This window comes from Xyrauchen texanus, chromosome 11 (genome assembly GCF_025860055.1).
Source record: "Xyrauchen texanus isolate HMW12.3.18 chromosome 11, RBS_HiC_50CHRs, whole genome shotgun sequence".
NCBI classification, from domain to species: Eukaryota; Metazoa; Chordata; class Actinopteri; order Cypriniformes; family Catostomidae; genus Xyrauchen; species Xyrauchen texanus.
In genome coordinates, this window is record NC_068286.1 from 5946316 (window position 1) to 5970077 (window position 23762).

The 23762-nt window shown below is 38.1% G+C and overlaps 2 protein-coding genes across 2 annotated transcripts in view; one reads left to right on the forward strand and one right to left on the reverse strand.

Moving 5' to 3' along the window:
• Window positions 1-851: 851 nt before the first annotated feature.
• Window positions 852-5285, forward strand: commd1 (copper metabolism (Murr1) domain containing 1). Its single transcript, XM_052137909.1, has 3 exons — window positions 852-1033; window positions 3303-3584; window positions 4852-5285. Exons 1-3 carry the CDS (start codon window positions 860-862, stop codon window positions 4957-4959), a joined length of 564 nt encoding a protein of 187 aa, XP_051993869.1. The 5' UTR covers window positions 852-859; the 3' UTR covers window positions 4960-5285.
• A 1855-nt stretch (window positions 5286-7140) lies between these two features.
• Window positions 7141-23762, reverse strand: part of LOC127651860 (TBC1 domain family member 9-like) — a 28827-nt gene continuing 12205 nt past the window's right edge. The window contains exons 8-21 of the mRNA XM_052137896.1: window positions 21913-22086; window positions 18434-18584; window positions 16795-17009; window positions 16580-16697; window positions 16203-16488; window positions 14065-14194; window positions 13849-13947; window positions 13680-13748; window positions 13294-13534; window positions 13127-13192; window positions 11367-11453; window positions 11120-11188; window positions 10935-11038; window positions 7141-9403 (exon numbers count right to left, since the gene is read on the reverse strand). Of these exons, the coding sequence (XP_051993856.1) occupies window positions 8684-9403; window positions 10935-11038; window positions 11120-11188; window positions 11367-11453; window positions 13127-13192; window positions 13294-13534; window positions 13680-13748; window positions 13849-13947; window positions 14065-14194; window positions 16203-16488; window positions 16580-16697; window positions 16795-17009; window positions 18434-18584; window positions 21913-22086 (2529 nt within the window). The 3' untranslated portion in view covers window positions 7141-8683. The remainder of the gene's footprint in view (window positions 9404-10934; window positions 11039-11119; window positions 11189-11366; window positions 11454-13126; window positions 13193-13293; window positions 13535-13679; window positions 13749-13848; window positions 13948-14064; window positions 14195-16202; window positions 16489-16579; window positions 16698-16794; window positions 17010-18433; window positions 18585-21912; window positions 22087-23762) is intronic.

Here is a 23762-nt window from a genome sequence, read left to right on the forward strand (position 1 = left end):
CAGTCATCTAGGACACTTAGTTTCAAGCCTTCCAAGCCCGAGTTCCCCGTCATGGCCACCAAGCCCGAGTTCCATTTCGTTACAGTAATCTAATGGAATAGGTTACAAATTACATTTTACAGCATGTATTCTGCCATCTGTAAACTAAAATTCATTAGGAGAAATAAAAATAGACACAAATGAGTAAATTTCTCTTCAAAAAAGGTTTGAAGAGAGAGAAAAAAAAACATTTTAAGAGAAAAATATTTTTAGAAGAGAGAACTGAGACACAATTTTTGTTTTCCACCATGCGGTTCAGGGCTTCCGTAATATATAGAAAACAGTCAGAGAACACAGCTCTTAATAACATAAATAATATAAATATATTTGTTTTTAAATAAAATGAAATAAATAACCCAAGATATTGTCATAGCATGGGAGAATTCAGTCTAAGTTCAGTTATTGTATCCAATTATGTGTCACACCAAAATATACCAGGTTGCCTGAGAAAAAAAGATGGTCTGTAGTTTCAACATCATATTCACAAAAATGTGCATTCATTATCATCAAAGGGAAGTTTAAGTAATTCTTTAGAGGGGTAAATGTTGTTCATAACTTGTGTGAAGTGTGTTTCTTTCATTTTGGGGGTATAGGAAGTGTTATACATTGTTCTTAGTTTAGTTATTGAATTTGTATCAAATTTATGCAGGATGTCATTTTTGTTTGGCTTTTCAGGGTAAAGGTTTTCAGTGACAACTTCTAATAAAATGATTATTGAACTTTTTAGAAAACAGCCGGAAATGAAAACAACCCCTAAAAGTGGAGGACCGGAAGTGAAGGGACGGATTCATGTGACGCGATCACATGACGCACCGTCAACATGGCTGACGCGGACAGTGCGAGAAGTGTGAGCGCGTTACTGAACGGCATCGCGCAGAGAGTTTATTACGGGAACACAGAAATCACAGAAGAGTTACTGAAGAATGAGCTGTATGCCGAGCTGTCCCAGGACGAGTTTCACGCGTTACATGAGAAGATGAGAGCGCTCTTAAAGGTGCATCTCTCCTCTGCTAACTGTATTAGCAAATATAAATAACAACAGGGTAATTTATTAATGTTTATGCAGTAGTATACAAACTGCATTCTAAGTCGTGATTTTGTGAGACTTGAAATAGCTGGGAACACGCAACAGTATCAAATAGTTTATTTACATATTTCAGGAGGGGCTGCAGTACCAAGTTATTCCACTAGAGTATTTTTCTATTGTGACCTTTTTCTTCCATACTCTTGACTGTTTCTGCAGTGTGCACTATGCAGTTTGTATACTTTGTGCATTTTAGCAAATATACGTCTTGTGGGCTGACAGAAAATTATCATACTAAGCCTATCATGCATACTGTAGACTACAGAAGTAGCAAGAGTTCAATGGTAGTATACTTTTTAAGACAGCCAGCATTTGATAGACATTTGAGAAGTTAAGATTGAAAGTTTTCTTATTATTACTTTAAAGAAATATGTAAAACCTTCCTTTCTTTTGAAATATAGCTAAAAGTTCTGTTCTTAAAAGTGCTAAATGATCCATCAGAGATGAACTGGGACTAAAAATCAGCCCAGAACAGGGCAATGGTGACACCAAACGGAAATAGTTGCCAATAATTCTGTTTACTGCAAATACAGAATTATGTCAGATACATGCGCTGCTTACACACTGTCACTGATGACACACTTTTAAAATGATTTAAATTAAAATGGCAATTTTTTTTAAAAAGAATATCGTCTTTGATTACATAAAAAATTCTTCAAAAAAGCGTATTTAAAGGGATAGTTCACCCAAAAATGTTAATTCTGTCATCATTTACTCACCCTTATGCCACCCCAGATGTGTAATACTTTTTCATCTGCTGAACACAAATTAAGAGTTTTAGAAGAATATTTCTGCTCTGTAGGTTCATACAATGTAAGTGGATGGTGACCAGAGCTCACAAGCTCCAAAAAGCACACAAAGGCTGCATAAAAGACTCCAGTGTTTTAATCCATATTTTCAGAAGTGATATGATAGATGTGGGTGAGAAACAGATTCATATTTAAGTCCTCCTGCTCTTTAATTCCTCTCCCTGCCCAGTTATATGCATGAAGAATGTGAATCACCAAAAACGCAAGAAGAAGAATGCAAAAGTGATTTTCTCACCCACCTCTGATCATATCACTCCAGAAGACATTGATTTAACCACTGGAGTCATGGATTATTTTTATGCTGCCTTAATGTGATTTTTGGAGCTTCGCAATTTTGGCACCCATTCATTTGCATTGTTTGAGATATACCAAAATAACTATTCTTTTAATGGAAGTACATGCTTATCCAGTCAAATAAAAATAATTTACTGATGAAATCAAATCAGACATGATATTTGACATTAGGATTATATCCCCCATTGCATTTTTATACATTATATTCAGCATTACTTATACTAAGTAATGATAAATTCTTACACAAATTAGTATTGTAACAGCGCCAAATCTGTCATTTCTAAATAAGTCACTGGAAAGTTCTGTGTTATACTGCAATCCTTTTTGGTTGTTATTGGGGTTTAGGTTTCACTACTTTTTGGGATTTTATTCATTTTGGAGGCTTAATATCTGGGCCCTTCATAGTAAGGAAAGACTTAAGTAATTTTTTTTATCATTCTATAGATAAATAAAAAAAAATACTATCTGCCAATCGATCAGTTATCGGCCATTTCCACCAATGTAGTTATGGTTACCGGCAAAGCTATCGGTCGACCTCTAACGGTTACAGACAAAAAGGCAACAAGAGTCCAAAATGAATGAAATCCCGGATGCAGTGCAATTAAAATACAAGATTTGGTGCACAACACGGGTCTTTTAACTGTAATGTACTTTATGAGTTGACAGGGCATGTTTCTATATTCTTGTATTTATAAGGATAAAAAAATTTATGAATATTGTCAGTGGTGGCAGCAGGTTTATTTTGACACAGCAAATCCTCATGAGATGTAAGTGATTGTTTATAATTCACCTCCAGAGGCTGCGTTGTACTCTTGAACCCTTCTGGGCCGTCCATGGGGTGGAAAAATAACTATTAGTGTTGATTTTAGCCTGTAATCGATAGTTCCAAAAGCAGCTATTGGTGCGATGGTCCGGATCAACCTCTAGTGTACAGTGTACACTGTGCAGAATGCCAATATTCCATTCCAAACATCCTCAAAGTCTTTGGTTGCAGTAAATCATTGTTTCTTTATGTATCTTTTCCATTGTACAACATTCTGACGCCAGCCTAACCTCCTCCTGTCTCTCTTTCGCAGTCCATCGCGTCTGCAGACATGGACCAGGCGCAGCTCGAGGCATTCCTCACAGCGCAGACACGTAAGCAGGGTGGCGTTAGCGCAGAGCAGGCAGCCGCTCTGTCGCGCTTCTGGAAGGCCCACCGCGTGCGGGTGCGAGAGAGTCTGCTGTCGCAGAGCCGTTGGGAGCCCGGCCTGAGGGGCTTGAAGTGGAGGGTGGACCTGCATACCTCCGCTAGTAGGGGACAGGTGTCCAACAGTCCAGTAGCCCTGGTGGAGTTAGAGCTGGGTCGCACTGGAGAGGTGAGTGTTGAACTAATCAAAATGGCCGTATTTTATCAATCAACAGAATGAGATTGAGAGCAGACAGTTGCTTTTTGTTTTGTTTATTTGTTTTGAAACTGTTTTATTCACTTCAAATGTGCTTTTAAGTCCTCGTGGTCGCGTAGTGATTCGCCTCAATCCGGGTGGCGGAGGACGAATCCCAGCTGCCTCCGCTTCGGAGAGCTTAACCCGTGCATCTTATCATGTGGCTTGTTGAGTGCGTTGCCACGGAGACATAGCGCATGTGGAGGCTTCACGTCATCCAGCGCAGAATTCACGCTGAACTCGCCACGCGCCCCGCCGAGAACGAACCACATTATAGCGACCACGATGTGGTTAACCCATGTGACTCTACCCTCCCTATCAACCGGGCCAATTTGGTTGCTTAGGAGACCTGGCTGGAGTCACTCAGCACACCCTGGATTCAAACAAGTGAACTCCAGGGGTAGTAGCCAGCGTCTTTAGCAACCACTTTAGCACAACTGAGCTACCCAGACCCCTAAAATACATTTCTTGATTCCACGTTGTGCCTAATACTGTCACTTATCCATGACTTATAATGTAGAACAGCCTCTCGTACAGCAGGTCGGCCACTAATCACAGGGTTGGTGGTTTGATTCCCGGCCCACACGACTCCACATGCCGAAGTGTCCTTGGGCAAGACACTGAACCCCGAGTTGCTCCCAATGGCAGGCTAGCACCTTATAAAGCAGCTCTGCCGCCATTGGTGTGTGAATGTGTTTATGAATGTGTGTGTGAATGGGTGAATGAGTCACAGTGTAAAGCGCTTTGAATACCGTTAAGGTTAAAAAGGTGCTATATAAGTGCAGACGATTAATAACTACATCTCATTACATTTAATCTGATAAAAGATGTTTATTCTCCATTTAATAGAGCATCCCATTCATTTTCTCCACAGACGAATTGATTGTTAACAATAATAAACCTTTAAAGACAGACCTACCATGAGCCCACATGTTGTTAATTGATGGTATATGCATCTGTTGAAGCCATCCGTCTTTATTGTTGGATTTCATGACATCCATATGGAAAAAATGAATGGGAAAAATACTTTCAGAACCAAAACGGCTGAAAAAAATGGCCGTACGGTGTTTTGCACACTATTGTTTATTGCTGTTAAATAGATTCTGAATTCAGTTTGAACCGTTTTTTGAGTGTTTTCTATGATGTGAATCTTACGTGTTTGGTTGAGAGTGAATGTCAACGTTCTCTTTCTCTTCTTCAGAGCTCTGAGTTTGTGTGTTTGGAGTTTGATGAGCAGAAGGTCAGTCTAGTGCTGAAGAAGATGGCAGAACTTCAGGAGAGCATCAACAGCATTGTTCACCACAGCTAGAGCTTGTGTGTATCGGTGTTGTATTGTCATAATGTATATTCATTATACTGTAAATAATAAATCATGATAATGTGCGACCTGCTGTATCATCTTGAGTCACTCTAGAGATTTATTACTAAACATGGAAAGTGTCTTAAGCTTAATATTGATATAATTATAGTTTCTACTCCAACCAATTTCCAACATAATTGTTTAAATGTTTGCTGACTTTGCTTTTCACTTTAGTACATTTACTGTGTTTGAGTGACTCAATGGAGCATGTCAAATTATCTGTAGATGTATTTTTTTATTGTATTTCTTTGTACAGGAAATAAAAAAAATGTGTGCATGTGTTAAATGATACTTATTCTTTTATAACAGTACATAGCAACATTGTGAGTAACATGCTTCATTGGGCCTGTCCAGAGTCTTAATGTTTCACAAGATCTACTTGCATCCTATCAACCACTGCAAACACTTATACAATACAAAAGTATGTCAACAGCTTGCCTAAGGCATGTTAGGGATTCACCAGATCTTCACAGGTTGCCACTGGAGTCCTCCTCCATGACGACATCACAGAGCTGGTGGATGTTAGAGACCTTGTGCTCCTCCACCTTCCGTTTGAGGATGCCCCACAGATGCTCAATAGGATTTAGGTCTGGAGACATGCTTGGCCAGTCCATCACCTTCACCCTCAGCTTCTTCAGCAAGGCAGTGGTCGTCTTGGAGGTGTGTTTGGGGTCGTTATCATGCTGGAATACTGCTCTGCGGTCCAGTCTCCGAAGGGAGGGGAACATGCTCTGCTTCAGTATGTCACAGTACATGTTGGCATTCATGGTTCCCTCAATGAGCTGTAGCTCCCCAGTGCCGGCGGCACTCATGCAGCCACAGACCATCACACTCCCACCACCATGCTTGACTGTAGGCAAGACACACTTGTCTTTGTACTCCTCACCTGGTTTCCGCCACACACGCTTGACACCATCTGAACCAAATAAGTATAGAAATATAAAGTTGCAACTATATCTACGCCTCAAGCCCATCCGCCTCAACGTTGTGCGTGTTGTGGCTTCACAAATGCTTTGCTGCATACCTCGGTTGTAGCGAGTGGTTATTTCAGGCAAAGTTGCTCTTCTATTAGCTTGAATCAGTCGGCCCATTCTCCTCTGACCTCTAGCATCAACAAGGCATTTTCGCCCACAGGACTGCCGCATACTGGATGTTTTTCCCTTTTCACACCATTCTTTGTAAACCCTAGAAATGGTTGTGCGTGAAAATCCCAGTAACTGAGCAGATTGTGAAGTACTCAGACCGGCCCGTCTGGCACCAACAACCATGCCACCCTCAAAATTGCTTAAATCACCTTTCTTTCCCATTCTGACATTCAGTTTGGAGTTCAGGAGATTGTCTTGACCAGGACCACACCCCTAAATGCATTGAAGCAACTGCCATGTGATTGGTTGATTAGATAATTGCAATAATGAGAAATTGAACAGGTGTTCCTAATAATCCTTTAGGTGAGTGTATCTCACACATTATATCACTATTATAACTTAATTCGCAATTGCGACTTCATATTTCTCTCCATTTCGTAATTTCAACATCATTTTGCAAATTTATAGCTTGTAATGTCGAAAATTGTGAAATATAAAGTTAAAATATAATTTATCAATTCATCTCACAATTTCACATTTCTCTCAATTTCGTAATTTTAACATTGTATGGCTTGAAAAGGCTTGAAATACAGCGAACGAGACGCATTGACTACTTTTACGGCCGTTTATGGTGTTTTATTTTACAGCCCCAAATCACCACCCACTTTCATTATATGGCAAACAGCAGTGTAAGGATTTTTCAAATGTCTCTTTTTGTGTTTCACGGAAGAATGAAGGTTATATGGGTTTGGAGCAGTATTAGAATGAGAAAATAATGACTGAATTTTCATTTTTGAGTGACTTCTTTAAGTTCGGCTAAATCTGCCACATTTTGACTTGCGACCCCGTTAACCATTCTGAGGTGTTTCAGTTTCATGAATATGTTCCCCATTTATGTTTTTTAATGTTTATTTCTTGAAAAAACCATTTAGGCATGTTCCAAATTGTATTTAGTACACTATTATTGGAAATTGCAAAGAACCAAATGAATTCCAATAAAGAACAAATCAAATGAGTTTCTGAAAACAGGACAGGATAATTCCTTAAATACTTTTAATTACTGAAAGAGGTTTGCATCATTTACAGGTCAATTGTAACCATTCACATTAAAATGTAAACTTAAAAACATACAATGATGAAAAAACATATATAGCTTACAAGACGATGGACAGACATGCCACATGCCTGTCGGTGAATACACACTAACTTATAACCTGTACATGATCGGGGTCTTCAGTATATATCTACTATACTGTACATAGTGAATGCCTAAAAGTCTGATATTTGCATCTGGATTGCGTCGCCTCTCAGCTGAGAAACATATGATATTTAAGCGTTTTAGGTGACAAATAGATAGAAGAAAATCCAAAAGTGCAGGTGCAAAGAATAGAGCTAATACACATATATGTGATATTAGATGGAATTAGTTGCATGGCTTCAATTAAAGCAGAAGACATCATTTTAGTTTACCTGAAAATGCTTCCTATTTTGGTCCGTTCCTCCCACAAACTTGTCATATGGATGCAGAGGATTTTGACTATAGCGCACAAGTCGTCCATACATGCTTCTATTATGATACCGTAATGGGGGTTTTGTCCGTTTTGGAGCTTGGCAGTATAAATCACCATTCACGTTCCTTGTAGGAAAAGAGTTGAATGAACAAAAGTGCCTAAAGTTGACAAAATGTTCATTCAGTTCGAGTGAACCATTCCTTTTGAGTCCTTCCTCAAGAGAGGGTGATCAGTTGGACCCTCGACTATCCCTGTGAATGTTAAGCCAACGTTATGCAAAGTTCCTTGTAGGACTCTTGTTCTTTTTTTTGCCCAGTCAGGACTAGTGAGCTATTCTAGACACGATTACTATGATAAACAGTCTAAATGTATTAGATACTAGTAACCATTTCTGTATATAAAGTACACGCATTGTAGTATACAACAGGTGAATGGTTCATTTCAGTCTTTGTACATGTAAAAAGTCATTTTGTTTGTTACATCACAAAAGGTCACTATCGCACCAACTGATCAGCAAAGATCAAAGACTTACCCTCTGGGAGAAGTCATTACTGTCCTTTCCTTAATAAGCCCATATAAACATGAAGACTTTGATGTTTCACACTGATTTAAGTGGAGATCCACAAGAGAAAAAATGGCCAGTTTAGTTAAAGGGATATTTCACATGATAATTCCATCATCATTTACCCACTCTCGTAAAACCAAACACAAAAATGTGTCGCCAGGTGTTTAAATGTAGGCGCAAATGCAATATGGCGAAGATTTTCAGTGAATAATGACTTACATTTTGTGCATTTTCTCACACAAAACTATTGTATAGCTTCAAATGATTTGAAATAGTTTTATGGTGCTTCTTTATTTAAGCTCGACAGCCATGGTCACCAATGACTGTCAATGTATGGAAAAGAGAAGTTTGACCATTTTGCTTAATTACTTAATTTGTGTTGCACAAAGAAAGTCAGTCATTCGGGTTTGTAACGACATGGTGAGTAAATGATGACAGAATTATAACTATTAGATTACACCTCAAAGTTCAGACACAGCTTTGAGTGTAAAGCTGTTGTTTTATTTAGCATGTTAGCCAGATAGCGAGATCTCATAGTCACTGACGGGCACGTGCGGGTGTCCCACCTTCCGAACGTTCTTAGCATTAGATATTCGCGCAGCGATCTCTACAGGTTTCTCAAAGTACTGCACCAGGGCTTGTTCGGTGAGCACAGAGGCCAGAAACTGCTCAAAGGTGATGGCCCAGTCTTTATCGATGCTAGCGCTGTGAGGCAAACCCTCTGTCCCATGAAGTCCTGCTCTCCCGCTGTTGCGTATGAGTACCGTATCCTCCACGATGTCCTCACATTGAAGTTTATCGTCCATTTCGTGCGAGCCGGTGCTCAGGACGGAGTACGACGACATGGATGTGTCATCTTTGGTCTCGTCATCAGAGATGAGCATGGCGGAGGACGTGGCTGTGTCTTTGGGTGACGAGTCCTCAAGTTTGATGTCCTCCAAGGGTCCCGTGATGCCGGAGTTTAAATCGGCATCGCCCGGAACACCCGGTGGGTAGAAGCAGGGTTTGCGACACTCTTTTTGGTGTTTGCTTCTGCGAGATGGAATCTGATCATCCTCTTCGTTGTCGCCTTCATCTTCGTCCTTGCTAGCGGGACTACAGAAGAGCTTTCCTACCTCGCCCATCTCCAGCAGCAGACTGGCGACCGTGGCGGTGGCGTGGTACAGCTTCTGCTCGTTGGGGTCTTCACTGAACATGTTATATAGAGTCTTGCACAACTCGATGAACTGACTCTGACAAAAGGAACAAGACACAGATGCACCATATGATATAAAATTCTATGATTTAATTTAATAACGGAAGATTAATCGTAGAAATTAGCGAAGGTTAACCGTAGAAATAACGGAAGGTTAACCGTAGAAATAACGGAAGGTTAACCGTAGAAATAACGGAAGGTTAACCGTAGAAATAACGGAAGGCTAATCGTAGAAATTAGCGAAGGCTAATCGTAGAAATTAGCGAAGGTTAACCGTAGAAATAACGGAAGGTTAACCGTAGAAATAACGGAAGGTTAACCGTAGAAATAACGGAAGGTTAACCGTAGAAATAACGGAAGGCTAATCGTAGAAATTAGCGAAGGTTAACTGTAGAAATAACTGAAGATTAATCGTAGAAATAACTGAAGATTAACCGTAGAAATAACGTAAGATTAACCGTAGAAATAACTGAAGATTAATCGTAGAAATAACGCAAGATTAATCGTAGAAATAACTGAAGATTAACAGTAGAAATAACGTAAGATTAACCGTAGAAATAACGGAAGGCTAATCGTAGAAATTAGCGAAGGTTAACTGTAGAAATAACGTAAGATTAATCGTAGAAATAACTGAAGATTAACCGTAGAAATAACGTTAAGATTAACCGTAGAAATAACTGGAAGATTAATCGTAGAAATAACGCAAGATTAATCGTAGAAATAACTGAAGATTAACAGTAGAAATAACGTAAGATTAACCGTAGAAATAACGGAAGGCTAATCGTAGAAATTAGCGAAGGTTAACTGTAGAAATAACGGAAGGTTAATTGTAGAAATAACTGAAGATTAACCGTAGAAATAACGTAAGATTAACCGTAGAAATAACTGAAGATTAACCGTAGAAATAACGTAAGATTAATCGTAGAAATAACTGAAGATTAACCGTAGAAATAACGTAAGATTAATCGTAGAAATAACGTAAGATTAATCGTAGAAATAACTGAAGATTAACCGTAGAAATAACGTAAGATTAATCGTAGAAATAACGTAAGATTAATCGTAGAAATAACTGAAGATTAACCGTAGAAATAACGGAAGGTTAACCGCAGAAATAACGGAAGATTAACCGTAGAAATAACTGAAGATTAACCGTAGAAATAACGGAAGATTAACCGTAGAAATAACGGAAGGTTAACCGTAGAAATAACGGAAGGTTAACCGTAGAAATAACTGAAGATTAACCGTAGAAATAACGGAAGATTAACCGTAGAAATAACGGAAGGTTAACCGTAGAAATAACGGAAGGTTAACCGTAGAAATAACGGAAGATTAACCGTAGAAATAACGGAAGGTTAACCATAGAAATAACGGAAGGTTAACCGCAGAAATAACGGAAGATTAACCGTAGAAATAACGGACGATTAACCGTAGAAATAACGGAAGGTTAATCGTAGAAATAATCTTAGATTAATCGATTATCAAAATAATTGTTAGTTGCAACCCTAATTCAATAATGAATATGTGTTCACAGTTATGAAGTAAGAATTTGCATTTGACAGTATTTGTACCTGGTTGAGTTTGGGAAGATCCTTCATGTTCTCTAGCTTTGATTTGGTCTCCTGGTTCCACAAGCGCATGTATGTCCGGTAATCTGGAGTGTGCATTTTCTTCACTACATCACAGACAGAGAGAAGCCCATTTAAGTACGGCACCTTTAAGAGCAGATTGGATGCAGTGTTTTTGTGATTCCCACCTTTTTCGTTCTTAAAAGTAACCCTGACAAAACCATCATCCTTTTCAATCCTGTTCTTGGGGTCGTGATCTGTGAACGAGAGGTCAAAGCTGCTAGTAACACATTTCATAGAGATCAAATAAACATCTTGATTATTGTAATGAACTGGCAACTCTAAAATGAGTTTCTGGCACATTTCCCACATTAATTAATGCTACAGACACAGAATGTAGCTGAAAAGGATGATAATGTAAATCTGCAGTAGTACCGCTGGAGGTCTCAGGTGTGATGTCCTCAAAGAAATACTGTGTAGCTTCACAGGCCGAATCCGGCTCGTCCTGCTCATGACGCAACTCTGAGGAACAACACATACATTCAGACTCTTCTAATGTCAGGAGATAATGCTGATTTAAATGTATTAAATTTAACAACCTTACTGAATTAATTTGGAGTTTATATTAACACATTTTATATATAATACATATATATATAAAAAATGTAATTCAAGTATTTTACATAAAAGCGTGACACAATGTTTTTTCAAATAACCTCATAAAAGTAAAACATGTTCCTAAAGACCAGATCCAGGGGGCAAATATTGCCCCATAACATGGGGCATTTCTGACCCTGCGTTTATAACATGTTTAATATAAAGTTTTCCACTCTATGTGTAGAAAGAACTATCTACAACTACAACTACAAACCACTATCCTTAGTCTGTTTCTAATATGCCACTTAAAAGAAAATTGTTTACATATTTTAAAGCATGCCATTTAAGCATATTTAACCACAAAAATCAAAAGACACACACACACACACACACACACACACACACACACACACACACACACACACACACACACACACACACACACACACACACACACACACACACACACACACACACACACACACACACACACACACACACACACACACATATATTGGCTTTTGATTTATACACCGATCAGTCACAACATTAAAACCACCTGCCTAATATTGTGTAGGTCCCCCCCATGCCGCTAAAACAGCCCCAACCCACATCTCAGAATAAGATTCTGATATTATATTCTTCTCAGCACAATTGTACTCAAACCAGCCCGTCTGGCACCAACAATCATGCCACGGTCCAAATCACTGAGATCACATTTGTTTTCTCCATTCTGATGGTTGATGTGAACATTAACTGAAGCTCCTGACCCATATCTGAATGATTTTATGCACTGCTGCCACACGATTGTCTGATTAGATAATCGCATTGGTGCCAGATTTGGCTGATTTTAGTATTTCTGGGATTTTCACACACAACAGTCTCTAGAATTTACTCCGAATGCTGCCAAAAACAAAAAATATCTAGTGAGCGGCAGTTCTGTGGATGGAAACACCTTGTTGATGAGATCAACAGAGAATGGCCAGACTGGTTTGAACGGATCAAGTCTACAGTAACTCAGATAACCACTCTGTACAATTCTGCTGAGAAGTATATAATCCCAGAATGCTGTTCAACTGCAGTCTGCTATAGAACTAAAAATCTATATATGATATTTTAGATCCATTTTTAATGAAAACTACATGTACATTTATGCACTTGGCAGATGCTTTTATCCAAAGGGACTTACAGTGCACTTATTGCAGGGAACCCCCCCCCGGAGCAACCAGGAGTTAAGTGCCTTACTCAAGGACACAATGGTGGTGGCCGTAGGGATCGAACCAGCAACCTTCTGATGACCAGATATGTTCTTTAGCCCACTACGCCATGACCACAAACTCAACTCAGAATTAAACAATTTTCTCAGATGACTAGATACCACAGTCCGAAAACATACGTTTCAAAGAACAACAGGTTTCAAGAGACCTTTGTGAGTCTATAATGCACTTCATAACAACTTCACTGTGAGACATGAAAAAGGAAACAAAACAAAAAAAAAAGTTTTCAATTTTATGTCTGCTTTTTATCCCCGGTTCCTCTCACAAAAGAAAAATCAAAACACCTAAATGCTTTCGTTCCTATTTGACATTGTCACATACCTGGAAGCACGTGCATCTTGTACAGGAACTTGAGTTTCTCCGTCAGGTCACTGTGACACAGCACACCTGCAATACAAACCATTGCTTTGTCAATTCAGTCATATTAAAAGTGTACAAAACACAAACACCCTGATAAATCTCAATGCCTGATGTCAATGCTCATTTACTCAGGCCGTTGATGAACTCTCTGAAGTTTATGAGCGCGTCTGCGTTGTGGTCCAGCAGAAGGAAGAACCGCAGGGCCAGATCATCAGTGTGTGTGCCGCTGGCCCAGGGGAAGAGCAGAGCGAACAGCCCCTTGAACTGCTCCAGGTCGATGCGATACTGCTCCAGGTACGGAAGGCTCGGGTCGTGATGGTTCACGGGGTTACTGGTGCTGCCCCAGTAACAGCTGGTCAGATGCTCAGCCTGATGGAAATAAATAAATGAATAGATTATGAAACTTTCAATTATGAAAGTAAAAAACAATCTACTGGTTGAAATGCTTCTATTCTGCATATTATGAGTTGAAAATAAAATTGAAAATATTTCTCATTTTCCTGAGCTGCGACACCTTAAAGAGCGAGTAGAGCTCCTCCAGTTCATCAATGCTGAAGGCCGTCTCTGTTACGATGGTACGCACCTGGAAAAAGAGAGTTGAGACAAACATGAACGTTATATTCACTGTGTGAAATCAAATGGGAGAATCGTGCAATGCTTATTTATGGAGAGTGTATATTTACCACGTTGCGTTTGGTGTTGTCTTCAATGGCTTGAATCACTCTCAGTCTCTGTTTGAAGCGCATCTGCTCAATCACATCCGCCTGAATGGAGCCAAACTTCTGCACAACACAGAGAATTACCATAGCAAAATGAACATGTGTGTCTTCGAAATGTGTGCATGCTTGTGACTTAAACAGTGAATAAACCACTAACACATCAAATCTCAGATGACAAACCTCGTATGAACTGCGGACGAGTTTGAAGATGTCCACCTCTGGATGAGGCTCTCTGTTATCAGTGAGGAGAGAGTGGAGATGTGGGATTGGTGGAAGAGTGCTGTCCTTATTAGTCACACTGTCCAGATACCTACAATACACAAGCACACACACTTGTTTGTGTTCTCAATACTAAGAATGAATTTACCCTCTAAACCTTTAAAAGATACATTGCAAATGTTAACTGCTCGTCAACTGTTAATAAAACTATTTAGCTACATACATAATACACACTTGGACTATATACACACAACAGTTAGTTCCGGTCCTCGAATCTGATTGGACGAGAGACGTTCCATGAGCACTGATGGTGTGACATCATCAGCACTCGGACGCTTCACTGTGTGTGTATCACTCTGCTTGTGTTTGTGCTGTTCTAAACTAAAGTGTAAGAGTAGTGCAGATCTGTAAAGAGTTACTGTTTGTCTTTTTTTTTACATTACATATGTTAGCCAGCAGGTGGCGGCAAAATATCATTTTTGTGTGTAATATGAGCCAGTTAGATGATGTGAAGTGAATCCGTGTCAGATCTTCACGATCGCTTGTATTACTACTACTAAACTAGGAAATTTAAACTTCCTTTTCCTTCCTTAAATGGCTTTAAATGAACAATTTCCGCTCATCACAGCTGAGAAACACAACAGACTGATTAATTACACAATGGATGCTGTTTAACATGGCGGAGGACATTGCGGTTTCTATAGTGATCGACACTTGCGCACTGGCCACCGAGTGTGTCTGTAGCTTTAATTAATTGCGCACCGGCATCCCTGCTTGGATGCTATCTTTCCACTGAGAAAGCTGATCTTCAGAAAGCTGACAGCATCTCTGCTTGGGAGTGGCAACAGGTGATCACACACGCGCGCTCTCTCTCGCTCGCTCTCTTGCTCGCGCTCTCTCTCTCTCACACACACACACACACACACACCATTGTTTATACAATAATTTGTTCGAAACAGCACATGCCGTGATACAATTTCTGAAGTGACATTTTTGAATAACTAATGAAGGTATGAACGCATCATTTGTTTTGAACCAGCAACAGCATATTCTGATCCGGCACGTAAGAAAGTATTTCCATGCACAAATGCGTTTTTATGACTGTACTCAGTTGTTCCTAATTTTTTAAAATAAACATAAATGATGCATAAACAATGCCATGCCTAATACCACCGTTATCAAAGCTAAAGATGGTTCAATGAAATATTAGAGTATGCTACTTTTATTTTGCCCAGGCAGTATATATATATATATATATAGTATGTACTATGCTACACATACTTGCATTGTAGTACACTATATATTCTGCCTATGTACTACACTTCATATACTAATCTTGCTTAATATTACACATACTTCGCAGTATACTTTATATACTCACTATGTAGTACGCTTCATATACTCATCTTGCTTAATGTTACACATACTTTGCAGTATACTTAATATATTCACAAACTCAGTATACTATATATTCTCACTATGTAGTATATTACATACATATTTTGCAATACATTTTACCACATATAATCACTTTGCAGTAAACTATACATACTATGTTGTGTACTATATATATATATATATATATACTCAAAATGTAGTATGCTAAAATGTAATTTTGCAGTATTCTACATATAATCACTTAGCTGAACACTACATATACTCATATAAAATCCTTACTATGTAGTATGCAACACATATACTCTTTTACCAATATACTATACACTACAGTATATACTAACTGAGTAGTATGCTGCATACTGTATTCTCACTGTGTAGTACATAACATATCCTCATTTTACAATATTATATATATATATATATATATATACACATAATGTGTTGTATACTACATTTATTCACTTATACTACAGTATAATATACATACTTCTGTATGTTGTGTACTGTTTATATGTAGTTTTAATTACTATGTAGTATGCTCTACATAATCACTTTGCAGTATAATGACTATGTTGTGTGCTGCAATATACTATATATACACTCACTACATACAGTAGTATGCAGCAAATAGTACTTTCAGTACACTACATATCCTCACCATGCAGGATACTACATATAGTCATAGTATTTGGTTCTCATACCTGCCCAGTATAGTCATGGCTTCTCCATCATCTTTACAGCTCAGCAGCTGATGTATATTAGCGTCGAGCACAGACAGAGCGAGCTGGAAAATGACTTTAATGCCCTCATAGAAGAAGCAGTCGACCACCACCACAGCGCTCTCGAAGGGCATGACAGACAGGAAGAGCGTGAGGAACCAGGAGAGGGAGATGGTGGAGATGACGCCCAGCCCCTGCATGCAGTCATACAGCTGAGGCACGTGCACATTAGCCAGCTCTTCAAACACACCCTGATCTACCAGAGCACCTGACAAAACACACACAACACACATATCACACTGAACATTACCTGTGATCACGGTCACACACGGAGTATAACATATTATATTTGATCTCACCAACAACTCTGGTGTTGTAGTAGTCTGGCAGCATCCTCTCACATAACGCTACCAGCAGCCAGAAGGCCTCTTCCTCTTTAGAGTACAGCAACAGGACCGAGGTCACTATGTTCATGGCCTGCGGAAAAAGATGAACTCGTATTATGAGCTGCGCATGCATTGAGACTACAGAAGGTGTTGCATTGTACATGGGTATAGAAAGTATGGGATCATACCTGGCAGTAGCCAATATTGGGGTTGCGAAAGGCGTAAGCAGTTAGGACTCTACGCAAGGCGGCGATGCCCATCTCGTTCTGAAAGGCAGGATGTTCTGGCAGAGACCGGTGTAAGTCTCTTTCGATCTCCTCTGTGGCCAGATTGTATTTCCCCATCGACTTCTCCACCAGATCCTCATAATAACCAGGATGAGTCGCCATTTCGTTAATTGCCCCTGTAAATACCAATGTCCACACTCAACAACCAATCAACCCAACTAATGCTTGTTTACAAGTGAGCCACTGGTTTGTCCTTAAACACACCAAATCCACCCTAATTCATTTAGGCTAAATATGTAACTGTTACTTGCAACCCTTAAAGCTGTCGATTTAACGTGTTAATCAAGTGCGATTAAATATATAAAAAAATGTAGCATTAAATACATTTACGCAGTTAAAGGTGCACTCAGTAATTTGTTCCTCATTATAAAAGTTGAAATCTTAAAGACATGAATTGTAAAGTCATATCAGTAACCTTGTAAAAGCGGTTTTAATCTACATGGAGAGGGTCCGCACATGGGGGCGGCCATGTTAGAATCACATGACCAGCCGAATACTACTCGCTTAATCTCAGTAATAACCGTCCTGTTATTTGACACTTTCACTCATTGAATAAAGTAATCATGACTGATTGTGAATACTAAATTTCTACATTTCTACTACGGCATCTGAAACCGAAAACTACTGATTTGAAATGATGCTGCATCCAAGCCACTAGGTGTCAGTGTAAGTCCAAGATGGCACAAAGACAAAAGTTACTGAGTGCACCTTTAATCATTCTGAAATAACCTCAAATTAGATCGTAAAAAAACAAGGCTTTAATGTTCAAGATCCAAGATCCAAAAAAGCTTTTCTGAAGAAATAAGTACATTTTACATTGTAATAAAAATTGTTTAGATGTGGGTTTGCTGTTTGAATTTAAAGGAATAAGACTGGGCAATGCAAAATACTATAAAGACAATAAATATTCAACAAATCCTCATGTTGTTCACTACCACAAGAAATGTGCTAGTGCAGTCAAGTGTGTCGGTTGTATGTGCATTGGCCTATTACGGTGTGCTTTGCTCGGCTCACATTTAATAAACAGGAAATAATGTTGTAAAAAAACAAACAGGTTTGTGCACTACACCACAAGACAACCACACAAGAAAAGTAGGCCAACAGGTGTGTGTATACGTTTGCGTGTGTTTTTGTGCACGTACTGTTAAAGAGTGCAGAGAAACACACTTAACATTTCTAGGCGGGGTCCAAAATGAACACTCACAATGGAAAACTTTATTACATTTAAATGAAACTCCATGAAATTCCAATTGTAAGAATGATAGTCTGACCATTGCAGATTAAAGTGACACAAGCGAAGACAAACTGTCACCAAAGAAAACCTCTGGAATGTGGAATATATCATAAAGTCACCAAAACCAAGTATTGGAGCAAAACAATGATGCCCCTTCTTCACAGTTTTTCTGGTGAAAAAGGCTTGTCACATTTATGACCTGCACATATATGCAATATACAAATTATGCAAAATACAATTTCATTGGTAGGTAAGAAATATTTATGGCCGCTGAATATGTTTTCTGTGTGTTAACAGGTAACTCACCAGAGAACAGGAGCCAGAGTTCTCCTCTCATGTTCTCCGGGATGCCCCGCAGCACCAGGTCTTTGGTCTTCTCCGTACGGTACATACACATTCCCTGACCGTACTCGGCAAAGTGATTCTTCCACGCCTGCTCCTTCAGAAACTCTTTCGCCTGAAAACATCCAGGTAAACGGAGAGCGTTACACTGCTGTCCAACTTCAGAAGTGCTGAGTCCAGTCTACGTGACGTAGGGGAGTCTAGCATCAACCAATACAAGCTGGAATTGAAAGCCAGTGAACTGTGAACTTAATCACCTTTTTATTTTCAAACTGCAAATGTGGGGCTTTTAAATATATAAAAGCTTTAGATTAGACAACCCTGGGAGCAGCATAAAATAAATATCCTCTCTTGAAAACAGCATGGGGGTTTTAAAGTAAATGACTTCGATAAGCAGGTGTTCCGCTCATTTGTTGCAAGACCAGCTTTGAACTGTACAGTGTTTTCTTGAGTTTCACTTCCTGTTTTCTATTCATGTGTTTCTGCTTGTAGTTTACAACAACAAACACCAAACAAGCACATAATGTACACACGCAAGATTTTTGGAGTGACTATAAATGTAGAACTAGATAGGTAAAGTGGATGGATGGATCTATCTATAGATCTTTGGATGGATGGATCCTCTCAATAGATATTTGGATAGATGGATGGATGGATGGATGGATGGATGCTATCGATAGATCTTTGGATGGATGGATGGATGAATGAATGGACGGATGGATCCTATCTATAGATCTTTGGATGGATGGATGAATGGATGGATCCTATCTATACATCTTTGGATGGATGCATGGATGGATGAATGGATGGATCCTATCTATAGATCTTTCGATGGATGGATGGATGGATGGATGGATGGATGGATGGATGGATTGATCTATAGATCTTTGGATGGATGGATGGATTGATCTATAGATCTTTGGATGGATGGATGGATGGATGGATGGATTGATCTATAGATCTTTGGATGGATGGATGGATGGATTGATCTATAGATCTTTGGATGGATGGATGGATGGATTGATCTATAGATCTTTGGATGGATGGATGGATGGATTGATCTATATATCTTTGGATGTATGGATGTATGGATGGATTGATCTATAGATCTTTGGATGTATGGATGTATGGATGGATGGATCCTATCTATATATCTTTGGATGTATGGATGTATGGATGGATTGATCTATAGATCTTTGGATGGATGAATGGATGGATGGATCCTATCTATAGAACTTTGGATGGCTGGATCCTATCTATAGATCTTTGGATGGATGGATACTATCTATAGATCTTTGGATAGATGGATGGATGGATGGATTGATCTATAGATCTTTGGATGGATGAATGGATGGATGGATCCTATCTATATATCTTTGGATGTATGGATGTATGGATGGATTGATCTATAGAACTTTGGATGGATGGATGGATGGATGGATCCTATCTATAGAACTTTGGATGGATGGATCCTATCTATAGATCTTTGGATGGATGGATACTATCTATAGATCTTTGGATAGATGGATACTATCTATAGATCTTTGGATAGATGGATACTATCTATAGATCTTTGGATAGATGGATGGATGGATACTATCTATAGATCTTTGGATAGATGGATGGACAGATGGATCCTATCTATAGATCTTTGGATGGATGGACAGATGGATAGATGGATAGATAGATGAATGGATCCTATCTATAGACATTTGGATGGATCCTACCAATAGATCTTTGGATGGATGGCTGGATGGATGGACCTATCTATAGATTGATGGATGGATGGACCGGTCTATAGATCTATAGATTGATGGCTGGATGGACCGGTCTATAGATCTATAGATTGATGGCTGGATGGACTGGTCTATAGATCTATAGATTGATGGCTGGATGGACTGATGGACCAATCTATAGATTGATGGAAGGACCGATGGACCGATCTATAGATGGATGGATGGATGGATCTATAGATGGATGGATGGATGGATCTATCTATCTATAGATCTTTAGATGGATAGATGGATGGATCCATCTATAGATCTTTGGATGGATAGATAGACAGATGGATAGAGTCAGAACAGCATGAAGGTCTGTGCCAAGTTTGCTGGATGTAGCTTGAAAGCTTTAGTAGGAGTTACAACTGATAATTTTGGGCTTGGTTTAGGGATTTTGGTAAAACCCTAAAAAAGTCTGTAGAGTAACAGTATGTTGGCTTTGTCAAACCAACATAATTAAACATTGGCATCTTTTATCATATTGTTTTTTTGTGCCATTTTATAAAAGCAATAAGCCATTTGAGTGCTTTATAGTTATTTTACCATGGTTAAGGAGCTTTTAGAACACTCCTTACATGTAATAAAATGGCAACGCAATCACTGTAACACTCTCTCCTGGTTCATTACTTAATAATGTTGCAGAACATATTTCTGTCCTTCTAATCTTTCATTTATGTTTTGATGTAGGTTTGTGTGTATTTAAATAAAGGGGGAAAGAATACACATCTCAAATAAGATGTTGCCAGTGATACTGTGATGTAGGGCTGGGCCATAAATATTCACAATATAACAAGGAAATATTGTGAATGTTGTGATATTTTTGTGCTTTTAATTTGGCCATTAATTTTCATAAAGAGTGCATCAGTAGATTAATTTCATGATCCTTCAGGGTTGCACAATTAATCAAAATAACACCAAAATGACAATATGGTCATTCAGTATGTGATTATAAAACTGCAAAAGGATGCGATTAAAGACGGATAAACATGGTCTTTGTGTGCTTCTTAATAAACCAGTGATGCACTGCTTAGTGCATGCGCAGGGCTCATGGGCTTGTGTTTTTAGCAATTTTAGAGCAGTTCATGAGCATTGTGAAAGAAACATTTCAAGCATTTGTGCAATTCCAAACATTAGTAACAGCTAAAAGTTATTATACAAATCTACAAACGCAGCATAGTATGACAGAAAAGGAGGCGTTGACAGCATTTTACCAGATGAGGAACATTGTATATGGTCAAATACATGCTGCGCTTCAGTGTCAAAATAAAAGCTCAAGGTGAAGTAAATAGGACAGAAACATATAACTTTTACATAACAAATCTAATCCTCAAAATAACAATGATAATTCAGCATTATATTATTAAAATAAACTTGACTGGGTCCACAGTAATAATTTAGATTTATACAATATTGAACTGGCTCTAAAAAATAAGTCACATAATTTTTGCACCCTTTATTCACAAATTTATTTTTTAGTAAAAATATATGAAAGTAAATGATGCTGTTTATTAAGCTACTATGTATATATCTCACTATAGAAAATATAAAAACAAAAGTGCATATCAATGAAAATGATTAAATCTCATTCTGCCTTGTGTTGATTTAGTGATAAACTGTGGGGAAACATGCCTTCGTTATTTTTAATAGATTTTTATATTGAGATACCAGTTTGGGGTTGAATTCCTCTGGGGATCGACGACGGTACATGGTCATCAGTGCTTGTGTTGCTGTGGGAACTCTGTTATCATTGAGATTGAACTGTCTCTCACTCTCTCCCTCTGAGCCAAGAGCACTGCGCTGAGGACTACAGGACAAAACACTGCCCTGCTGCGAGTATACCTACAAATACAGAACAGTACAGTATAAGTTTAGTAGAGTACAGTACAGTGTAGTGCAGTATAAGTTTAGTACAGTACAGTACAGTGTAGTGCAGTATAAGTTTAGTACAGTACAGTACAGTGTAGTGCAGTATAAGTTTAGTATAGTACAGTACAGTGTAGTGCAGTATAAGTTTAGTACAGTACAGTACAGTGTAGTGCAGTATAAGTTTAGTATAGTACAGTACAGTGTAGTGCAGTATAAGTTTAGTATAGTACAGTACAGTGTAGTGCAGTATAAGTTTAGTATAGTACAGTGTAGTGCAGTATAAGTTGAGTATAGTATAGTACAATATAAGTTGAGTATAGTATAGTACAAATATAGCAGAGTGTAGTGCAGTATAAGTTTAGTATAGTACAGTGTAGTGCAGTATAAGTTTAGTATAGTACAGTGTAGTGCAGTATAAGTTTAGTATAGTACAGTGTAGTACAGTATAAGTTGAGTATAGTATAGTACAAATATAGCAGAGTGTAGTGCAGTATAAGTTTAGTATAGTACAGTGTAGTACAGTATAAGTTGAGTATAGTACAGTGTAGTGCAGTATAAGTTTAGTATAGTACAGTGTAGTGCAGTATAAGTTTAGTATAGTACAGTGTAGTGCAGTATAAGTTTAGTATAGTACAGTGTAGTACAGTATAAGTTGAGTATAGTATAGTACAATATAAGTTGAGTATAGTATAGTACAAATATAGCAGAGTGTAGTGCAGTATAAGTTTAGTATAGTACAGTACAGTGTAGTGCAGTATAAGTTTAGTATAGTACAGTGTAGTGCAGTATAAGTTTAGTATAGTACAGTGTAGTACAGTATAAGTTGAGAATAGTATAGTACAAGTATAGTACAGTATAAGTTTAGTATAGTACAGTGTAGTGCAGTATAAGTTTAGTATAGTATAGTACAATATAAGTTGAGAATAGTATAGTACAAGTATAGTACAGTATAAGTTGAGAATAGTATAGTACAAGTATAAGTTTAGAATAGCATAGTACAAGTATAGTACAATATAAGTTGAGAATAGTATAGTACAAGTATAGTACAGTATAAGTTGAGAATAGTATAGTACAAGTATAGTACAGTATAAGTTTAGTATAGTACAGTGTAGTGCAGTATAAGTTTAGTATAGTATAGTACAATATAAGTTGAGAATAGTATAGTACAAGTATAGTACAGTATAAGTTGAGAATAGTATAGTACAAGTATAGTACAGTATAAGTTTAGTATAGTGCAGTGTAGTGCAGTATAAGTTTAGTATAGTACAGTGTAGTGCAGTATAAGTTGAGTATAGTATAGTACAATATAAGTTGAGAATAGTATAGTACAAGTATAGTACAGTATAAGTTGAGAATAGTATAGTACAAGTATAGTACAGTATAAGTTTAGAATAGCATAGTACAAGTATAGTACAGTATAAGTTTAGTATAGTATAGTTCAGTATAAGTTGAGTATAGTATAGTACAAGTATAGTACAGTATAAGTTGAGAATAGTATAGTACAAGTATAGTACAGTATAAGTTGAGTATAGTATAGTACAGTATAAGTTGAGTATAGTATAGTACAAGTATGGTATAGTATAGTGTAGTATAGTACAAGTTTAGTATAATATAGTATACAGTAGAATATGTAAAGTATAAGTTAAGCA